The sequence below is a fragment of the Platichthys flesus genome, chromosome 4 (assembly GCF_949316205.1).
Source record: "Platichthys flesus chromosome 4, fPlaFle2.1, whole genome shotgun sequence".
Taxonomy (NCBI): Eukaryota; Metazoa; Chordata; class Actinopteri; order Pleuronectiformes; family Pleuronectidae; genus Platichthys; species Platichthys flesus.
This window is the reverse complement of record NC_084948.1, coordinates 3,863,057-3,886,966: the sequence shown is the minus strand read 5'-3', so window position 1 is coordinate 3,886,966 and position 23,910 is coordinate 3,863,057. Positions and strand designations below refer to the sequence as shown.

The 23,910-nt window shown below is 42.2% G+C and overlaps 1 protein-coding gene across 1 annotated transcript in view; it reads right to left on the bottom strand.

Annotated features, from left to right (window-relative positions):
* igsf11 (immunoglobulin superfamily member 11) overlaps positions 1–18,802 on the bottom strand; it is a 104,778-nt gene extending 85,976 nt beyond the window's left edge. The window contains exon 1 of the mRNA XM_062386779.1: positions 18,284–18,802. Coding sequence (XP_062242763.1) covers positions 18,284–18,344 — 61 coding nt within the window. The 5' untranslated portion in view covers positions 18,345–18,802. The remainder of the gene's footprint in view (positions 1–18,283) is intronic.
* Positions 18,803–23,910: the final 5,108 nt, after the last annotated feature.

Below are 23,910 nucleotides of genomic sequence, written 5' to 3'. Positions count from 1 at the left end.
ATTGAAGTAAATGAGGAGTCAGCCAAGTCAAGATGATGAGTGAATTTTCATTTCTTTGGGACATATCGTTTTGAGGTTCAGATTTGGGTAATATGTGCTGAAGAAAAAAGAACATTCAGTGTATACGTAAACATTTAATATGTAACTTTGGCCACATGGAGATGACGAGGTGAAACAGTGTAGGATTCTGAATATTGCTTGAAACTTTTGGATGATTAAAGTGCACAAGTCAGAATATATAACACAGTTGGAGTTGTGTTTAGGCTTTGAAATGAGGAAAGGGCTTTTCTTGTCCCTGGAAATAAAATTAAAAAAATTGACATTCTCACTTAACGTGAGACTGGTAGTTATTACAATTCCTTCAAAACATAACTGTCAAAACAACTATTTGTTAAGAAACTTTGTTTTGAGGAGACAGGTATCATTCTAAAGATGAGGACCAGCCCAAACCATCTGCACCGTCCCCCCACATCTTCACCCACCCTGAGCGCCCTGCGTCTCCTCCCTCGCCTCAGGCTCAGAGAAGCAGTTATACCAGGTGTGAAATCTGCATGAGCAGCAATTTTTTTTTCTCTGTGCTGTTTTTTCACCTCAGTAAACTGGTATCCGGTCACTCTCCCCCGAAAGTTCCTTAAGAGTTCAGTACCTGACGCCCGCCACCCCTCTATCCTCTCTGTGTCTGTGATGCTTTGATAAGTCTCTCTGGAGCCATGTGTCATAATAAACCCAATATTATCTGCACAGCCAATTCACGGTATACATTTTTCAACCTAAGTTATACAAGGATTAAATAAAATTGGAGTCATTTCTTTTTACCTCTCCCCCCTGCTGTGCTCTGCAGTGGTGTAATCCGTTACAGAGTGGCTGCTTCAGCTCTACCATGAAACCTGTACTCATGAGCTTTTATCCAAGCTGTGTTTTATTATAACAATGGTATAGAGCGTGTCATGTTGCTGTGCAGGCACACTGATGGCAGTCCCAGCAGACCTTCCCTCTCAACACAGTTCTCAATTTAACAAAGAGCATTTTTCCATTGTTCTCAATTTCACATCTACACTTCCCTCTGATCACACATTACGGTAATAAAGACACGATACATCTCTTTCTATCCTTCTGTCTCGCTCCCAACGCCTCGCACAGCCCTTTCTGCATAATTACAATACACAAACGAGGAGAAGCCACAAATTCATCTGTGGCCCTTGCAAACCCACATTCCAATGGGGAAATCATCCTCTAAACATGGAGGAATCGTTCTGGAATGGGACAATGTTCTGCGTTAATAAAGCACCCTCCAACAGAGTACAATGATGTCATTGATCATCTCATGTCATCGTTGAAACCCTGCGTTTCGTCTCACAGCTTTAATAAAGGGAAAATGTCAACCGTTTACAAACCAGAAAAGATGGATTACTTGATATTCTGCAATTGATTATGAGATATGTTTATGAAGCATTAGGCTGTGACTTACAGGCCCCTTCAAGGATAATCCTCTCTGGCCTGTGGTGTCCATCCATGTCGATATTATAAACAGCAATTCTCTGTTATCTCACCGACCTTTTTTCCACTGACGTCACATCACTGAAGAGCAGGGACAATGAGCCATGACTACGCATCATTGTTGCTTTGAAATAATTACAGATGTGATAGTTCACTGGGAGAAAATGACTTAATAGTGTGTGGGTAATTACCCCAATTGACTAGATGCTAGCTAATTGGATTGTTTGAAATTGTGGATGCGTACATCTATGCATTTGCATGTCTGTGTATGTGTGTTTATATAAAGGGAGCAGTTGACAATAAACGATTAAGCCACAGGAGACTATACTTCATGACATCAGATCAACAGCTTACAGTTAACTGTAAACAATATGCTATCCACTGCATAACATGAACGCCATATATTCAACTAGGCCTTGTTTCAGAAAGTGGGTTTCGTGAGAGCTTTCAGTTTGTTGACCCGAAGATGTGAAAACATCCTGGACTCATAGTGAACACTTCCGGGCCTCATCTGGGCCAATTGGGAGCAATTTCATTTCTCTCAACAACTAATCTATGACATTTTACAGGTACACTTAGAACTTCATTATTACTAAAGTAAAGGAATTTGTTTCTATGTGTTTTAAACTGTTCATCTAAACATTACTCCCACAGCTTTCTAATATGAAAATGTATCTGGGTGTGACACAAGGTTCTTTTCTAAGCCATGTTATGTGTTGGCCTGTTATGTCGCAATATGCATATCCCCAAAAAAGATTTTGTCAAGTTAGCAACTCATACTAAATGTTACTATATTGTTAATATAACTTTATTATAACATCCTAAAATGTCATCCTCTATGGGACTTGATTGAATATTTTTTATTAACAGTAATATGATTGCATTTCATAGTTTCAAGTCTACAAATCGCTGTGATTAAACAAACAAAAACCTCATGAAAAAAGTTGCTTAAGGAATATTTTATTAAATCAGACGATTTGATCACACTGAAAATGCTATGATGTACCTTCAGTGGCTCTCCAGTCAAACTAACCATCTAATAGCTACTTCTAGCCTATAAATAGTAAGCAAGTTCAAACCATGTTTATCAGATCTCACCATCCCTTATGTACCCTGTCACATCTTCCAGTCACAGGGTGCTGTCAGGTTGTCAACAACAATCAAGACGAAATTAGAAGGCAGCAGAGCATTTTCCACCAGGCATTGTATCTTTGGAGCTGTCATTCCTTCTGGGAGATAAACCTGTTGATATCTTCTAGTCCAATCACTTATCTTGAGGGAGAGACACTATCTTCTTTGACTTTAATTTAAACTGTAGAATCCACGTTTCCAAAGCTGTCTATTTCTTTTTGCATTATGCCAATTTTTTTTTCTGCTATCTGTGAGTTGAAGATCTCTGCTTCAAGTGTGTTTGTCTCCATGCTTGTACAGATGCAACCACATGATGTGTGGTTTTACCTCCAAATGGATTTTAAGCTCTTTCAAACGTGTTAGGTACAATAACTTGACTTTAACTCAACGGTCACCGAACAGACGTGGACCATTCTCTGATCTGCAACAATCCTGTTATGGACACCGCATCAATCACCTTCGCCTGAGCAAACATTGCTTGTCAATGTCCATGTCCGACCTCTGTGTGGGTATACATGCGTGTTTTCACGCAAGAACCTGCTTGTGTGACACTAAACTGATCAACTAAAGCCAAAGCTATCCATAATCTATAAACCAGGGGTCACAGACCAAAAGACAGACATAATCTGTAGTAAAACCCATTTTAGCAGATGATTTGGACCTTGGCTCAAAAGTTGACACATTGTTCCATATTCACAAATCACCTCTTAGCAAGCAGGCTGGGTGCAGATCAGCAGCAGCTGCTCATTAGAGGAGGCGAGTGAGCAGGTCAGAACAATCAGTTGCAAAAATATACAAATGTATGTGGTTGAAGTTAGTCTCCAAAAGCAAAAAGAGAACATGAATAAAAATGTGGCATTATTAAAGTCACCATCTGAGAGACATTAAATTATGCTTATGCTACAAACAGTCATTAAGATATTTCGTTCAGATGTTACATTCACATTATGTTTTTAAGAACAAATTTAAAGCTCCCCACTGCTCATCTTTATGTTGAGGTATCCGACTTGGAAATTTGCATTCTCACATACAGCCCCTCCGGGCAGATTTTGCCAGTGGCCACACCACATTTAATGAGCCTAAGCCATGAGGTGCAAAAACCCTAGGTGATAATTAAGTGCTGCAGATTGGTGACAAGTGATCAGTGGTCACAACAGCTGTATAAGTGATATTATACATCCACCAGTCTGGCCAGTCATTGTCATTTGGTATGTGTGATCATTAACACTCCGTTAAGCCCACTGGTAAAAAAACAAACACTAACACCCACTGATGTCTGTCTTCTGTCTGCAATGAGAATGGATACAATCAGCATTTACACCCAGGTCAAATGATTGTCCTCTGGCACCGAGCAGAGGTGATGGAAACATGACACCATGGTGAATACACTACTTTCATCTTCTATATTTTCACAGTCTATACACTTACACCTTATGATGGGCAACTTCCAGGTGGTTGTACAAAATAAGTATGAATCTTTGTGTAATTTTGTTTTTTCAAATCTTGGGAACAACATGCAACTAAGATTTCTTTCTTCATTTCAGACAAGGTGCACTACTGGCAATACGTCCGTCAACACTGAGTTTGAAAGAGGGACTCAGGTAAAGAACAATAAAAGTTTAACCACCTTAACATTGTCACTGGTCTCCATGGTTATTTCTTCTGTTGTGTGTTTGTGACGTGACGTCAAATAGGGGAAAAACTTATAAACAAACTCCTCCTGCAATGGGGAAGTCAATCACCTTACTTGTCCGGTTAACCCGTGTTTATAAAACAAATCTGTGTATACCCACTAACTGTGGTGTAAAAAATGTTTGAGCGTTTTAGATGGGCTGTGTTTCGCTTCAAGTGGGGACTTTTCATACAGAACTATTTACTCCTAATAAAAAACAAAGTTAGAGTTCGTATGATTCTCCGAGGCAGCCATGTTTCCTGAATAGAGTGTTTCTACCCTCAACCTTCCCTCCGGCCGGTGTCATGTGGGGCAAATGTTCATGGACAAACACTCCATTATTGTGTTATGCTTATTTAAAGCTCCTCCAATAGCTGGGATCTACTTAAGGGGCTTTTTGTAGGATAGTGGACAAATAGGATGCCAACACACTTATACACACACAGTGTGTCCGTGGGGTCGTTGACAATAGTATCTGGCATTACCAGTTAAGTCTGTGCAATATCCTTGTGATATTAATGCGTGTGGGATGATGGGGTGATCTTTGTGTGTGCACGGCAGTTTGTGTGGGTGCGTAGGTACACATGTAAAGATGTGTGTGTGTGCTGTGTGTAGTGGTGAATTTGGCCTCTCACACTCTGGCAAACTATCTGGGACTGAGTGGATTTGCATATTGAGCACATTACGACACAAAGCAGCGAGCGGCGCACTGGGCAGTATTTCCCCGTCCCCACCACCAGTCTCCAGGCTGTCAGGGAGGGCAACCAGATAAGACAGTAGAGGCATGGATTAAGGGTTGAAGGGGCACAGCAGCATATGGTGCCCCCAGATATCCATGCCCCTTATATTGTTGCAAGACTAACACCGCCTACATAGTCAACACAGGAAGCAGCGCTCATCCTCGCTGTTTTATTCAGCCGTTACAGTTTAGAGGCGCTCAACAAGCTTTAATACCCTAAGGGTCATCAAGCTAAACCATGTGAACGGTTATTAAGTTTCAATGGGGGGGGGGAAATTCCCAGTAAAAGAGATAAACACAAGAGATCAGTTTGAGCCAGTTTTCACTCAGACTTTGGCGTTACATGCCTACACATCTAAAAGGCTGTGGATTGTTGAAAATCAGAGTCATTCCTTTCCACAGTAAGAATATTTGTTTTATATCATTTAATTTATTTACTTTTAAGGGAAGGAGTGTAAAGTTGTAACGGCAACTCTTCAAATGATCCTTTACCTCTCAGCAGCTGGATTGGGTCTGTGATTAGTGGACAGCATCTGGTCGAAGTCTGGACCAAATATTATACCTAACCCTCATTTTGAGGATGCTTAACCTGACTTTACCATAACCAGAAGGGGGAACAGACCTCAACACACCATGCTAAAAGCAGCAGAACAAAGTTAACCCATTTGCACTGTAGAGTACAAGCTATGGGCAGGCTGCCTTTTGTCAGCATATTGAAGAGTGGGGGTCATGCCAGCATATAAACACACCAAATTGCAAGAGCAGCTAATAAACCATTTAGCCTAAAAACTGATCGAGCTATTGCTTTATAGATTTGGCCCACATCCGGCCGACATACTAGCATTCATCATTTACCAAATGGGTTACTTTAGGTACACATCCAGATTACACAAAAAAATGACAACATTTGTTTTGGGATATTTTGGCCACATTCGATATTTTACTATTTAACTTTAGGCTTACAACCATTTTGTTTGGAACCATAAGAAGAACAATAAGAAGAAGTGCCTACTGCACAAACAGTATTTGTTGCTCTATCGTGTTGTGTGGTTTACTACAGACTCATGTAACCTTGCACATAATACCAACAACGATAGTAATGATACTATCATAGCAACAATAATATTAAATTCTTACAGAGTTTTAGTATTAAAGCTTTTAGCAAATATCAAAGTGGATTCTTTGCTTTAAAAGAAACCAATTAATTTTTTCCATTTACGTTATTGGAGAACAACACGCGATAAGTTCTTTGTGGATATGTATACTGCACCGGAAAAACATTCTAAGATCACAGAAACAAATCTCCCAACCAAAAGACCACAGGTTCAATCTGCTTGTAGCTCCTTGATACCACACTGTCCTTTCCCATCAACCACTGAATTCTCCCAGAGAGGCTGTGGTAAACTGTTCAAGTGTCAAATTTTTGTCACTCTAACAGTTATAGAGCAAAGATTTACACTTTGAAAAATGGGAACTATGAGAAATTCCGTACGAGGCTATTACAGGCCTCAGCTGTTTGTGTGAACGCATCAACATGTCCACACTTTTATTCCCCCCTAACGGCATTTTTCACATGTGTTAGTGTAAAGGCATGTGTATGTTTTGTAGAATTATGTCTGTGAATTCATCTGCAAGTGCATCGGAATGTGTGCATACTGTATGTCCGCACATGAACTGTGCATTCCCCAGTTTGTCCAAGTCCCACCTGTGCCCCCTCCCGTTCTATTGGAAACAACAGACAACGTTAAGGTGAAGTCTGCTGTAACAATTCACAGATGGGATCTCTCTTGCTTGCATCGCTCTTTTCTTCTCTCCTTTTTCTCTCTCTCTCTCTCTCTCTCTCTTTCACTGTCCCTTAACACGCCATTCTTCCTGCCTGTTCACATGCATCAGATCTGACATGTTCATTCATCGTCTGCAAGGACAGAACAACCGGGGACCACTTCTCAGTCTCATCCTCGTCCCTGGAAAGTCGTGTGTGTGTCTCCGGAGCGTGAGGGAGGATGGAGAAATAGAAGAGAGCGAGAAACGTTGAGTATTTGAAAGAGAAGTATTAGAGAGTGGGAAAGAAAGACGCTGGACAAGACTGGAACTGGAGACACAATTGGTGTCTAGGGAAATCACTTCGCAGGGAGAAACGCAGGCGTACACGGAGGATGAGGTGGAGCGAGGAGGGATGTAGGTCATGATGAAGACAGAAAGTGAAGTTGGACCTGTGTCTTGAAAGTAAGACTCCTGAGTGGGGAGAACAACGCTAGAGAGAGAGAGTTGGGGCTCTGGGGCGCCGTACAAAAGAGGGACTAATAATGAAACTACAGAGAGTTGCTGCACAACCCTTCCTACGGGGAGCGATTCAGGCACTTAACACACATTTACCGAGAGACAAAGTGTGTCACACCCAGAGCTGGCCATCCTTTCCTGCAGGGACATCTCACGCTGGTGTCCTTACTAAGCAGACAATAACACTGTAGTGGTTAGCAGAGGCTTTGTGGGGTAAGCAGGACAAATACATCACCAGCGACAGTGAGTGTCGTCATTAAACAAATGCAACTGCACTTTCCAAGCAGATTATTCTATAAACTGATGGCATTGACCATTTGTGTATAGGCCATTTCAGATAGAGCACTCCACTATGAACCCTATTCTTTTTTATGGCCTGTGCCTCGCAGAAAGGGGTTATTCACTTTGCTCCCTGAGTGGCACAATGTTGTGTGGCAAACCACTTTCTGTCTAGAAGGTCATTGGTGATGTCATTGCTCAACTTTATAGCTTCTTCCTTTATATATGAGTTTATATAAAGCCTCTCAGATCATCCCATTCTTTTCTCGATCACACTACCTTTAGTTCCTGTTACTGCATTCCCCTATCTCAGTAACTAGCTTGGTGACGCGTAATCTCCCTTGTTTCTATGCCACTGATTACAAAGGTAATTCGTTTTTAAGAAAAGAGTCATTTAACTAGAGAAAATAAAAGCAAAAGCCCAATTACTATAGCAGTGCTTTACCCAAACAGACAGTTTATGAATTACCTATTTCAGAGGAAACCTCCAGACATATTTAATGCCCCTTTTTTCACCCTGTTCTCCTCTGTTGTCTCTCTTTTTGTTGTGTTCTGCATTTTCACTCCGCACAACATGTGAGTGTGAGGACAACAGGAGGAGGGAATTCAAGTTCAGTTCATCCCCTCACCCCGACCACATTGTTTTGGAACGAGCGGAATTAATTAATCTTGAAAGAGAAAGGACTCCACTCCACCATGCTGCTTGATTGAGGACATTTTCGCATACACAAAGGAAAAACGGTTTTAAAAAGCTCAAAAGCTGAGACGTAATTTCCGTCAATGCTCTCAAATAAGCACCTAACAGTCGAGGAAGCCATTACAGAAGCGCACAGACAGCCTATTGTGTGCAACAGTGAGCACTTTCCTCTAAAATATGAAATTATCCACAGTGTATTTTTAGAGGCTGCGCAATTATCTGCTCAAGACAAGTCAATAGACCACCATGTACTCAAAGCAGGTCACAGGATCTGCATTATCTCTCAGTGTGACACCAGCGAGCTCAGCCCCTGGGTTCATCAAGTGTTGTAAGGTCATTGAAATGCGTGCAGATCAATTGGCAATCAATTTCAAATTAGTGATGCAAGCCCACAGGACTCCAGAGAGTGGAAAATACCGATATACAGTCCTTGCTTGAGGACTTGCTCGTGTCAGGGAACTCTGACCTCAACAACCCCCAGCGGAATCTGCATCCCTTCAGCTCCAAACACTACATTTCAAAATGTCCGTCAAAAGCTGCTTTCGACAGGCAAAGAAGTTCCGATATTTTCGGTGGCTCCTGACATTTTCAGGGACTTTTCTTGCCAACCCCCGAGCAAAATATCCAGAAAACGTTGGAGTGAGCATCTCCGTTTCACGTGAACACTGAGAACACAGGATTTCGGTCGCAAAGAAGGGCAAGGGGAGAGGGGACTTCACATTAATATGGCATCAATACATGTAATGAAAATGGACCTTAAGACTGGCAACACTAGTCATTTACTGCTGTTAAACATACTCCACACATGCAAAAAGAAATGGTTGGGCTGTTTGATTCTGATCCAAATCTCACAAAGAGTTCACAGGTTACCTTTCATTTATGAGCAACGCATCAGGAGATTGTGTGGGTAAGACAAGCTCATGACAACAGGACAATGTCCAGAACATTTAGGTGAGGGTGGGCGTCTTGGTACAACATGAAGGAGGCAGGACAGAAGTATCCATCTATCATCTATCTAGAATGTATAAATTCCACTGCAGAAATCCTGTGTCAGCCCTTAACACCAAAATCCCTCAAATCTTGTTATTTCTAAATTTACATCTGTGTCTTCATCTTCTACATGTCTGACACATCTTTTACATTCTTTTTTTTGTTTTTGCGTTGCTCACATGTTAGAGGCGTCATAAACACGCCCACTTGCTTGCCTTGACTTCTCCTGCAGTATTCTCACATGGGCTCACTCATGTCAGAGGGCAACTGACATTTGCGTTCTCACATTCAGCCCCATTCAGAAAATCTCAGGAGTTCGAAGCATATCTGAAAGTAGCTTCAATCACATCATGAACATATTGGCTGTTTTAACATTTGAGCCGTGTAACCCCCACCGCTAAAAATAAGGGATGATGAGTCATTCTCTGAGAGGAACGGGCCATACGGAGATCCAACAAGACCCGAAACACCCGCTATTAGCATCAGATGAGGTAAGATTAGGGTTTAGCAACATAACATTATCAGAGCTTCGGTGACATGAGGAGGAGGCTGAGATGGCGACAGGAGTTACTATCAGTGAATCCTCAAAGTTATAGTGAGTGTTGACAGTTTACAAAGGCATCTCAAAATCCCTGTGACTGGATGTTACTATAGTCAGCTGCTACTTGAACAAATGCTGTGTTCCATTCCTTTAATTTAGCAATTGTTTATGTGAAATTGGAATTATTTAGTCTGTCTAATTTCCTGATTTGTGGCCTTTTGTGAGACCTCGTGTCACTTTACCCATTTCTGTCGAATCAAATTTACTGCAGTTCCGTTTGAAAAGCAGATTTATTTACTGTCAAACCAGTGTTTGGTCTGCAGAGGAGCGGGTGAGGGTTAAGTCCCAGAAAGGTGACCTGAGAATGTAAAAATAACTGTTTACATTCCTCATGCTGCAGTTGCAGTAAATGAATTCATGAAGTAAAAATTCATATGAGTCTTGTCATATGCGCCAGTCACAGGGGTGGACTTTATTTGCTGTCAGTGTTTCCTGTACCATGACCGGCCAGGACATGTTCAGTGTGTTGAATTCATTAGATAATTTGTATTACGTCAGATCAGCAACTTTCAAACGACCGGATACTAGAGGAACACCTCAGGCAGCTCATCTCATCAGCACCCTCCCATAGTGATTTTTCCGCACAATGACAAATGAATTATGAAACAAATTAATAATGTAACTAGAGACAGGGCTAATCTAATTCACTTTTCTTTTTTTTTGGGAAGCTACAACAGCCTCATAAAGTCTGTCTGTCTCTCTCCTCCTGGTCGAGTCTCTGTCTTTCAAACACATGTTATCACCTCCAAACCTTAAGGTCTGCTTGGTCAAATAGCTATAAGTGTTTTTTCTTTTCTTTTCCACTGGTAAAAAAAAACCCTAACACCTACGTAAATCTTCTATCTGCAGTAGGAATAAATACAATCAGCCATCACTTACGGGTCTACTCCCAACTCGGCAGTGATGGAAACATGACATCCAGCTAAACATTTAGGAGCTGATGCTGCACCTATTGCGTGACTTTATGACATTCATTGAACTTTCTAGCATTGGCGGGTAACTAACTATTTTTTTCTTCGTATTGTGCAAAATGCCACATCGGCAGGAAAGAGCTTCTCAGTTTCTTGTGCATTTGTTATGTCTAACATGGCAGAAAGGAAAACTATGTACTGGCAATAGCAAAGGAATCAATCTGCCTTTTTAGTGGGTGAACTGCTTATACCCGCTTATTTCGGTGTAAAAGAGGTTTTATTCATTGCTATCCCCCTGTTTTTGAAATGTGCCAATTTTTTAATTTGTCTCCTAAAGGCTCCACTGGAGGAGTTGAAAGACTGTTCACAGATTTCCCACTATGCAGAAGAAGGAACAGCTGGACAGTCTGAAGTGAGTTTTCTTTCATCTCCACAGTGAGCTCACTGGAGAGAGCTCAGATCTGCTTAATGAACCTAAAAGACAATCTGACTGTCTGGAAACCTGGAGATTTGCGATTGGTGGATGAAACTGATGAGGTCATTACAGTCCGGGGGAAACCTTGATCCTCTGGGATCCACTGTAATTTATTTGCCAGGGGAAAAGACACACTCACACACACACACACACACGCACACACACACACACACACACACAGAATGCCTGTTAACACGCACCTGTCGGAATAATGTGTGCACAGGAGCATTTCCTTCGCCATTGATCGGCGCTCGTAAAGGCTTACAATGATAAACACGGCAACTATTCTTGGTAATACCAGAGATCAACTTAACGACCCTTTTGGCAGACACTTATTGAGAACCACAATATATCACACAGCGGAGGAAGTGAATGGTGTAGGAGGAGTCTGGTCAAATACAAGTCAATTAACATGGATTGTTTCCAGCATGAAAGTGTGTGAGCAGGTTCCCTAAAGCTGGAGAGAATGGCACTATTTGTCCCGGGACTGGGAAGATGAAATCAAACCAATGAAAGACCTTCATTCAAGTACAAAGTGCAGGAAATTGATCCAGGCACGTAACCCACTTTTTGCCTGAATACGATTTCTGTTAGTAAAACTGTTACACAGATGTAGAGTGGGATAACAGGTCTAACTTTGTTATTTTTGTGCTATTGATGTGGTATTTTACAGGAGTCTGCAACAAACCAGTGATTATTCAGTCAGAGTATAGACTGTGGAGAAACTTAATCTGTGACGAGTTGCTAGCGCTGACTCACACTCATGACTCTGCTCGGACCCTTTTGAACTGATGAGGAATTTGTCCACTCTCTTTGTTCATGCTCGGCTTTTGGATCATTCACTCATGGGTAGCTAAGGTCTACGCCCATGTGCCATGTGGATGAACCACAAACTAAAACATTTTTTTGTAACCATATGACGCTTTCGGAATCTTTTTTTAATCAGCCGGCTAAATGGCATCAGAGTTACTGATGTGATGTGCGAGTTCTGTCAGCAAAGGTCCATTCAAACCTCAGGAGCCAGTAAAGCAAAACTTCTCATTTAAAGGAGAAGAGCTTCAGGGTGCCACGACATGAGGAAGACATCCCCTTTAAATATGTATAAGCTCAGGGCTCTTCACACTCAGACACACACACACACTCACACACACACACACACAGACACTCACACACACTTGAATGGACAGCCCAGCTAAAAGATAGTCTCATCTGTATGGCGCAACCTGTCACAGTGTATGTTATGGACCCGAGATATGACCCATGTGTAGATTCACTAAATCTTCCCCACAGCACCAGAAACCAAACATACAAAGAACTTTTACAAGTCAATGGTGATTCGATTTTTGGTGGTGTATAGCTCGCCTGGCAGAGCTGCAGCCCCAACGAGGCAAGGCCTCAACCAGCAGAGGAGTGGGTTTGATTCTTAGCTTACTCTCTGTCCTATCCATTAAAGGCAATAAAAAGCCCCCAAAATATATATATATTTGTAAATGGCGATTCGTTTCCATCCTTGTATTATAAGGTTCACAAGTGCCCCGAGTTTATGAGGTTCCTTCTTTCTAACTAAGGTCGGCTTTATGATCTCGTGGCTTGAGCATGTTCAGACAGAACTGTTGCTGCTGCTCAGTGATGTGGTGAAGCGTAATGTACATAAGCAAATTTTTTCTTGCACCTTAACTACTGTAGGTTTATCTTCAGATACTTTTTACCTTTACTCAAAATTTCAGAGAATGTCGATACTTTCTACTTCACTCTGTTATACAATGATTTGCTTTTTACATTTTTTACATTTATTAAAGTCATCAATAATGAGAGGGTAGTTGGTCCATTGATCCAATTAGAGCATTAGAGCCCGCCTCTTGCAGCAGCATCATCCCTGGTGGAGAAACATCTGAAATGGAGTCGGCCATAGTGATATAGTGGACCGCTGCATTGGAGAATAGGCTACAAGTGCTTTCACTTTTAATTCCTTAAGTTTATTTAAAAGCAAGCCCTTACTTACTTCATCTCAAATGGAAACATTATTATCCTACTTTTCCTCGATTGCATTTTGGTCCATTCATTTGTATAAGATATTTCCTCCACCATTGCTGCTCATGCTAGAGAAATGCGTCACAGATTTTGATCCCTGATATTAAGTCTTGAAATTTCTCACATGGTTTAAGATAAAACTTTTAATATAGTTCTACATAATCCCGATGAGCTGATGCTATGATAAATGCCACCCTACTTCCCCAGCACGCTTTTTAATCATCTAACCCAAATGCAGCTCCATAAAAACCAACTGATCACATTTCTGCATCAACCGCCTCACCCCCCTCCCCACACGCTCATGATTCACTCATGATTTCCTCATTCGCCACCCTGATTAAAGGTAGAACCAGCCCCGCCATCTCAATGCGCCAAACCTCCAAACCCCCAAACCCCCAAACCTCTGTGAACTGACCACATCAGATGTTTTGCCCCAGTTGCTTGGCCGAGCGCCGCGTTGCTGAGCTGCCTGTGGACTCCCTGGGAACTAGTTTAATGTGTGCTTAAGAGACCGCGGGACCGGGCGGAAGCTGCGCTCTCTCCCCCTAAATATCAGCCTATCATTTATTCATTCACACTCCCAGAACGGCCGCCGCCGCCATCATCTGAGGACCCTGTCGTCTGAAGCTCTCTGCGCCTCTGTCGCTCAAACACACACACGCACATGCACTTTGCAAGCGGTCCCAGAGGTCTTTTAATTTTTTGAGAGGTTATTTTTAGAGGGGAAAATAATCGAGGTGGAAAGTTCCATCTGTCCAACACTCTTGTTCCAGCTGCTCCTTTTTAGCAGCAGGCAGGCGGAGGAGAGGGAAAAACACTACTTATCAGATCAAACTGACACAGACAGGATTTGTTTCATCGTATGCATGTTCTAGTTATATACTCAGTGTATTACATGATTTAAAAAATGTGCAAGATCACCTGGGGTCACAAAAACCAAGAGTCCGATTAAATGTAATACTACGAAATTAAAAACAGTGAAATAGTGGTGGTACGAATCTCTTGTTTATTTTTCCACCTAATTTAGGGAATTTTGTTTTCTTGGTACCGGTCTCACTGATACTGTGGATCTGCTGTGTGACATGAATCCTATTTAAATATTGACTTAATATATTTTCTCTTTTCAAGGCTCTTGATATTCTGTTGTCTAAATCTAAGTATTTGAGTATCAGCGTTGAGGGGACCACCAAAACGGCATTAATAAAAGTGATGAGCTGGTGGTTTCATTGGACCGTCCCTCAGTCGTCTGAGTAGACGATTGGTTTTGCTGGTTACTGCTCACCCCAACCGCTCAAGGCCGATGGCTGCTCACGTGGAGTCTGGTTCTTCTCGACGTTTCTTCCTGTCTACCTTATTCTCTCAATGGTCAGCAAGAGTTTGCTCGTTCTCTATGTTTAAGGTCTCGACCTCGATATTTAAAGGGCCTTCAGATAATGTATGTTGTGATTTGGTGCTATAAAAATTTAATTTAATTTAATTATTGAATATAGATGTTAAAATATTGTTATTTGTTCATTTCTTGATTTTGTTGTGCTTGGGCAATGGCAATACAGATCTTCTTCAAGTTTTTATCATAATAGCATGATGTCTTTCGGTCTTTGAATCCACAAAAACATCCTTTCCGATACTGTGGACCGACCGGGTGATGTGCATCATACTCCTTGATTTAAGTGAAAGCAGCCGAATTAACACGGAGGACACGGTGGGAACAACAAACGGAGCCGGCTCTGTAGTTTCATACTGGGGACTTCGCGCAAAGACTCAAATGTTAACACACTCACACAGAGAGAGCACATAAGGGAACTGGTCTAAGTTCAGCTTTGATGCAGACACGAATGCCCTGAATGTCAATGAGCTGGAGAGAACTCCATGTCGTCCTTCTTTTGTGAAGCTCCAGCGTTCCTCACCCCTTGCTGGACTCCTCATCTCAAACAGCGGGGATGGAAGCCTGCAGGGCCAATCTGAACATTCATCTGCAGGCAACTGGTTCTATAGGATGCAAACGACCAAAACAAACAAGTGCAGTTGAAAAGTTCAGAGCCACCAGCACCTCCTCCTCTGCTTTACTTTAATTTGCTGAATTGATTGGACCTCCGCATCGTTCCCCACCACACCCCAGAGGGTTGTTGGCGGTGGATCGTTAAATAGGGGGCTTCGTGGACAGAGCGGCTTGTTGGTATCACCAAGGGGGGGGGGGGGGGGGGGGGTCTCATAATGTCAACACGCTGAACCGATCATATTGTGAGCATGAGAGCTTCTGGCGTTAGTAAATTTTGCTTCAAACATTTCATGCAATGCAGATTTTTAAGAAGCCAACTTTTCTTCAGTGTGCAGCAAAAATAAGCTAAAGAATACCATCGTCATATTTTTTTTTACCGATCATTTGTGTATTTCTTTCTATGTGCTTTTGTTTGTGTTAGTGCATTTTTGTGTTTTTTATGTCTATGTCTTAATTGTATGATTTTTACCAAACAACCGCACACCAGCCTGAGTTCTAAATCTGGCACATTTACATGTTGGACACAAGGATGCATTTTAATGCATAATTTAAATAAACACCTTCAATATCTATGTGTAACAGGGGTGAAGGAGGACATGACACGTCCTTTGACAAATGCCGAAAGTACTTGACCACGGCTGACACCTGCCCACTATGAATTTCACTTCCTCCTCTTGTATTCGCTCACAGATTTCTCCTTTTCAAATCTTGTCTTCAACGTTTACTTAGAATCCACGGGTACAAACACTCACTGGACGGCATGTACATCACATTCAGGCCACAAAGACACGGATACATCCGAGTGGAACAAGCCTGACTGTGAACATGATGAACAGATCAGATCAATCCGGTGACAACGTCTGACATGCAAAAAGTGGAGGTCAGTACACACAGCCAAAACAAGCAACCACAATCAATACAGAGTTTGCTGCATCAGAATTTATTTATAGAAACACTGGCAGCTCCCCCACCAAGACGCAAGAGGAGGGAAGAGAAACTGTCCAGAGAAGGAACGCACGCAGCTTCTCTTGTTAATGGAGCCGCTCAGCTCACACATGCTTGTTTGTTCTCCTACTGTAAAGTCATTTGTAGCCATGAAGCTTCTTCCCTCACTGCAACCACTGAGGCAATAAACTGGGTAGACTTTTATCACTTTGGGGGAGAAGGATGGGATGGCCACCATCTAGTGCTTTCATTTCGAGCCATTTTGCAAAGGGCAGACGGACGGAGAAGCTAATCATGTTGTTGCACATATGTGTACGTGTGTAAGCCTGAGTGAAGCTGACGAGACACTGTGGGTCCACTCAGCGCCGACGTACACAGCTAAACAAGTGAGCAGCGGAGTGAAACACCTGGGCAATCTGGTTCTAAATTCAATCTCGCACAATTGTTCTGTCCAAATTGACATGTCAGGCCCGGGTGTGTGTAGGTGTGTAGGTGGGTGTGTGTGTGTGTGTGTGCGTGTGTGACTTTGTCTGCATGGTTCAGTGGAAATGATTTTCTGTTCCTGACAGGAGGCTCAATGGGGAGACTGTGTTTTCTAGTATTTTTATTTTCATGAAATATTATGAGAGTTGACGTATTTCAAAAAGAAGATCATTTGTTTTCAACACACAGCTATTAATCAATCCCATAATATATTTTAACCATCATCATTTATTAGCCTGCATCATATTTGCTTGAATACATTCACTAATGATCCTCATTCAGTCATTAGCACCGATTCATCTTTTCTGCTCAAACTTCTTTCTCTCAAATACAGGAAACAGATATATATATCTTATATAATACTACAATATTATGGTTTACAACCTATGGCTAAACTCACTCAACTTACATGCACTCTCAATGGAAACATTTTGTATTGCTAAAATAAAAATAATAATAAGGGCCATTGTACTAAGTGTAAATTAATACATGGTCAATATTTGTAGCAATATTTCCATCAATAGCGAAATAACAGGTTCAATATAAATGTATATATATTAAGTATAGTGAAGAGCTATACGGCTGAACTGATCTTCCTCAGGTTTGTAAAGTTTCAGTTCAAGTATAAGTTCAAAACCACAACCTTCACTTTAGTCGTTAAACTGTACATATAATGATAATATGAAATGAATCGTGTTAATTATCGATAGTCCCACCACGAACATTATTATCTTGATATATTTTAATGCCACATCCTCGAGCCCTTTACATAAGGACAATGAACTTTGCCATTTAGTGTAACACACACATGCACGTGCACACATGGCACAATTTCCCCATAGAACAATTATAAGAATATACAGTGATTTGTTTTCCTGTCTCCTGTGCCGCCTGGCCCCCGTGCGTTCCGTTAATCGGGCGGATTACGCAGCGCAACCCTGCACCGTCTGCTCCGTTTCTATTTCAAAACACACTCTCTCCCGCTCCTGTGCCACGTTTAAAAGTGAATCACTCGCGTTTTTTCTTAAACAAAGCAATGTGTGTTGTGTGGGACGCTTAGAAGCAAAAGTAGTATCAGTCGGCAGAGCGCATTATGGATGAGACGGGCACAATCAAACAGTGCTTCTTGTAGGGGGGGAGTAGATGCCACTGTGACTGGAATACTGAGGAAGAAAAAAAGGAGTCTAAATCTGTGCTTTAGTTTGTTGTGATGGAAATTCCGGGGATTTATAAGCTTGATCCAAACATACAGTATTAAGTAGGGAGGAGGGGGGGGGGGGGCACGCGCTCCTGGAGAGGAGAGGTTGAGCCCCCTTGGCGCAATTTAAATCCAGATACATCTGTTTTTCCAATACTGATGCAGATGATTTGTAATGATGAGTTGTCCACGTGATTTGCACTATAAGCCCTCTACCTCAAACCTATTATCATTATTAGTATTATTATTATCATTATTATCATTATTATTGGTGTGGAGTATTGAGTGTACCAAGTGCGAGCTGCGTACAGCTTGGATGAAGTAGACTGAAGTTTCCAGAGGTGGATGAACTTACCCTCCATGCAGAAGATGACCATCCAGGCTATCCATAGGTCCGAGTTATGAAACTTCACCATGGTTCGTAGCTGCTAGGTGACTCGCTCTCGGTTCTGAGCCCAGTTCCTTCTTCTCCTTGTGGAATCACAGCTCCTCTTCACAGTTTACTTAAAGAAAAGTCCCCGCTCCTTCTAATGGCGTCGGACATGAAAGCAATCAGCGGCTTTTTACGCACCACATTTTCCAGAAACAGCGAGAAAAGCACACAGAATAAAACACGCAGAGCATTTCTAACCGCCGCCGGGCACTCGTTTCTCTCCCCCTCGGGCGCTTCTAGTTCTTCTCCTCCTTTGCTCCTGCGTTCTTTGGTCACTCCAAACTGTTTTTAATGCTCTGCACCTCTCCTGTCACTTTTTCGCAAGCTTGGATGGAGAACCCGCACCGTGCACCCGCTGACGAAGGAAGATGTTCCCACAGTCGAGAAAGTGAGTTTAGGCAAGGAGCAGGAGCTGGCACTTCTCCCGTGCGCTCAGCGAGACACTCCAACACGTCTTGTTGCGCTCCATGGTTTCTTGTCTGCTCTGCCTCGGGAGCTGAGCGGAGCGGCGAGCAAAGTCACACAGCAGAGGGAATAACTGCACTTCCGACCAAAGTCTTTCAAAATAAAAAAAGATTCAAGATTCAATACACATGAAAAAAAAAAAGTGGAGGTGATGCGTAAATGGGACAGAGCTGATTATAGTGTGGACAACAGAGTTGTCAAGAGGTGGCAAAGGGTGATAGGTCAGTGGAACACTTCCTCAATGTGTCACACATATACGACCACTACAACATGATAAAAAGAGAATGATTTTAGAAAGCAATATCATCACAATGGAAAACATCTGAAACAAATATTTTGTGTCAATCTAAAACTACATTTCAGTCTGAGTATCCTCAATGAAATGCCCCGTTTTTTGCCTTCTTGGCACAGTCTGAGCCATTCGATATTTCTCAAGATAAAATAAAATATATGTATAAAATATATTAAATATATGTCATTAGTTTTCACACTGAATAGTTAATGTGGGCTGTTGTAACCTCTGAGTAATGTCTTGTGGGAGCTCTGCTATTGTGATGTCACAAAGTTACACTTTACTTACATGTATGATCTGCTCCTATGAAAAAGGCTTAGTCTCATACTTATTTCTGGAGGGCAGCTAATTCCATATAGTCTCCCAGGATAAAGCTACAGGTGAACAGTCTTAGCAGGTGAGCGGATGTCCCAGAAACTGTCCTGAATTTAATCTGCTTTTAATCTGTAGGCTAGATAAATCAACATGGCTTCCTGCTTTAGTCTGAGCGCGTGAACGCGGCTTGACGAAAGCGCTCACCGGATGATAGAGTTGAGCTCGAGCCGGGCTGTTGCTAGGATACCGCTGACGCCACCGAGAGTAAAAGAGAGAGAGAGAGAGAGAGAGAGAGAAAGAGAGAGAGAGAGAGAGAGAGAGAGAGAGAGAGAGAGAGAGAGAGAGAGAGAGAGAGACGTCTTCTTCATCACATTATGAACTCCCACCATCTGAGTAAGGCCCTTTTCAATCATTTGTTAATATGTAGATATCAGTGCTGTGATGCTGCAGCAAGGAGGAGACTTTCATTCAGGTGAGTTCTTCACTTTCTCCAAGTCTTTTACCATCAGTGTCACCTATAAAAATCGATAAATATTCAGTTGTGGAGACAAATTAAAAGAAGTTTTCACTTTCAGTAAAGCTGATCAGGATGAAAACTCATGGCTATGGGCTGAAGGCTCCACTTGATTAAAAGGAGCAGTGTAGGAGACTGCGTTAAAACGAGCTCCTCATCCCTCTGATCACACTACGCTCACCTCAGGACTCCACACACAGGTATGTAACTAAAAAACTCATAAAAACAACTAATGAACTAACTTTTTTCTTGCCCCAATTTGTTTTATTAATCTTCGAGAAAGCTAAGAAATCCAAGGGGAAGACATGATGGTGTTAGTGCCCACTATACATCCGTCTATCCACCAGTCCATATAGCTCCATCCTTCACTTTGTCCCAAAGCTGGGAATTCAGAGACGTTAAGGAATCTTAAGGATTTACCAAAGCCTTAAATTCCCACTGTCTCTATTTCTGTCCGACTTTCATCACTTCTGCCCTCAGCTCCCACTCTGAAAAGGTCATGCAACTCTTTTACTTACTGCAGCAACAGGTGCAGGTGAGAGGTTCAGAGAGAGGCACAGGGTGTTTTACCCGAAGTACTCTGGTGTCACCAAAGAGAACACTGGCTTTAATGGTGAAATGCATTTAAAGTTTCAGCCGCTGTTGGCTGTAGAATGCTGCAGGTATTTCAGCTGTAAAACGTACATGTGTGAGGTTTTGTTAACCCACAGCCAAATGTTATATCTTGAAATTGCATGTTGAATCTGCCGTACTCCACAGTCCAAACTCTATTTAATGTCACCTGAGACAGAAAAGCTGCAAATTTTAACAACTGAGGAGCTTGTACCAAAAGTGTTTGGGCATTTGTCCCCCTTGCACCTTTGATTTGATGAAAGATGCATTTTGAATGAAATGAGATTAACGCCATAGCTGAGTGTTTCCACCTTAAGGGCACACATACATCCATGCAAAATCCAGATTATGGGTCAAATTCATCAAAGTTAAACTCCAGATTAAGCCATGATTTGCCACAGTAATTGGGGTTAGGGTTTTTGTTCGCCTCCTCGCACACAGAGATTGAGAAACTGAAACATTCACTTTAATATAAGGAAGAGAGAGAGTTGAGGAATTACATTTGAGCCAATTTAACCCACATAGGAAAAGCGTTTTGGCCCACATTCCACATCTGGCATTTTAGGTTCCCTCCAGATTACACTTTGCTGAGAGCACTTCTTTTGTTCCCATTCTTTTTGTTCAGACCACGAGAAGAACGGAAGTGTTGCCTATAGCCTGAAGTGGCCCTCATCTTGTTTGCACTCTGGGGCCACAAGGGGAATTATTTCATGACAAAACCTTGGAATATATCATTTCCAGGGGTGCATTGGGCTACAGGAGGGAGACTTTTGAGATTTTATAGCACTTGACTAGTGACTGTAGGCCTGTAAGCAAGTTACAGAACATTGTGGTAAACTGGAAATTCACCGACGACAGGGACATCATGAAAGTATTGGAATCTCAAACGTCTTAACACAGAAACAGCCGGTGCAGCGCTAAAGTAAAGGGATTTTTTGTGTTTGAAGTCTGGACTCTGCACCTCCTCTGGTCACCAGGAACCACCTGGCCAAGTCTGAAGTCACCTTGAATAGAGGTCGTCGAGGAAATCATAGAAAAGACAGATTTCTGCATTTATTAGTAGAATTTTAAAAGAATTGATTGCAACTGTTGTTTTTTTTCTTTTCATTTAGCAGAAGCTATGGACTAATGCTGAATACATCAGTGATGCAGCCAGTCAGGTGGCAGAAGTAACACAAATTCAAACAGATGCAGTTCACAGAGCCACATGCTCCATGAGGGATATGTCAGAGGGATGAAACACATGCTGCTCTGAAAAGAGATGCACAATTTTGGCCCAAATGAAACCTTGTGCATGTTTCATTTGACCAGATCAATACATCAATAACATGCTCTCGTATCTCGCCCACTGATTCCTCCCTTCAATATTCCCTCACAGGTTAGATAACATTTTGGCTTTGAACATGACGGATGGGTTAAATTGGGTTTCTCAAGCAGCCACCGAAAGATGCATGCTTGATTTATTATTGATTCCCTTCTGAGACTGCTTCATTTTTCTTCTTCTGCGCCCCATAAAAGATTCAAAAGACCTGAAGGAGATCCTCGATGCTTAATGTTGTAGTTGTCTTCTGCTGACAGCCCTGGCTGCAGTTCACAATAACTGGAATATTGATGTCAGGTAAACGGAGGAGTTGTCTGAGCCGTCCGACCATGTGTTGAGAAGCTACAGTTTTTTTTATTATTTCAGGGCTGATTATGTCAACGTCAGACGTGGAATATTAATTTTACTATACTTTTACTGTGTTTTATACTTTTTGATTGTACATAAGTGAAATATTTAGTCATTAGTGCTATTTAGTTGGATGCTGCATAATATGGTTAATGGACTGTATTTCTAAAGCGCTTCACTTCCATTCACAGTTAGTTTTTGTACCACACACCTCAGGCATGTGCACAGATGGACCCCTAGTGATGCTCAAGCACTGGCCCTTTTGCCCTGGATGAGAAAAGTGCCCTTCTGCTGGAGCCCAATTTTTTCTTCATTTATCAATATTTAAGAATAAAAATTACTCTCTCTGTCATCAATTCCCCCCAAATGTGTTTTGATATCTGACGGGGCATTTATTTGAGTTTTCGTGAGAATTTCGCCCCGACATGCTCCGCTGCGCTCACAAGCACAGAAGCTGTTCGGATTGGTCCGAAGCTGTTCAGACCAATCAAATTGTCAGGGCGGGCTTTAAACGATGATGGTCAGATGATCAACAGTAACGTAATCAACCACGTTACCGAAGAGCGCTGAACATGCTTCTGCGACTGCGTCTGCGTCTTTTCACGCCGCTGTGGCGCAAGACTCGTTTTCATTCATGCTTCCCCAACCGTTGCGCGTCTTACAAAGCAATTCCGCGCCAGAACACTAGGCGGAGTAATGCTTTTTGTCGAGACGACCTTAGAGACGCCTTCTTTCTTCTTCGTCGATTGTTTATTTACATAGCCACTGCGGCTCCTCGTAGCCTTTTTCTGGCGGACAAATCCGCCAGTCAGTGACAGGTTATACAAGTGATCATACTGTCGGATATCTTCTGCCAAGTGCTCTTCTATTTGGTCCATATTCGTTCTTCTAAATCTTCCGTGATTTCTGCCGGTATTATGGGGCATGAAACCGGAAATGCAGCTCCAGAAGGGATGTAGAGCAGACCAATCACAGCCTTGCGGGCTGAGTGAGCTTGCGGAGCTTTGCCGTAAATTTTAGAAAAGGGGGTCGACACCCGTCAGCACGTAAGGAGGGATACATAAGCACGTAAGGGACCCGGAAGGGCTCTTGTGCTTACGGGCCCGTGAAAACGCAGAAGCATGTTTCAGGCTTTAGGCCCCCGGTCTCTTTTCTCTGATGCCTCAGATGAACACGCTTCTTCAGCCTGGTCTCCTTCGTCGTCTGTCCATTTTTTAAACACGGGAATGTGGCGTTCCAACCGTGTTATTAAGTTCTTACAGGGCCGACAAATGCGATCAATTTGTTTGATGTGTTGTGGAGTTGTATTCCTAAACGAAGAACTTGTTCGTTGGTGCATTCACCTTTACGCCGGGTTCACACCAGACGTGTAAGCGCATCGCCAAGCCTTAAATAACAGCTGGCTCCCATCTACTCCCATGTTAAACCTTTGTGCGGGTCACAGCGGAGGCTGAAGCGCTGCGCTGCGCCAAGGCTGCCTAGCACCGTGAAGCGAGTGTTTCGGCGTTGAATCAATTTTTTCCGCTTGACGCAAGCGTATCGCGCCAGGAAACACACTGAAAAATGATTTTAAACGATATTGATGACATATGTTATATAATATAAATGATCAAATATGCATCCCATACTTTGTTACGTATTCTCCACATAGGCTTGAGTGGAGAATACGTAATTTACCCTTG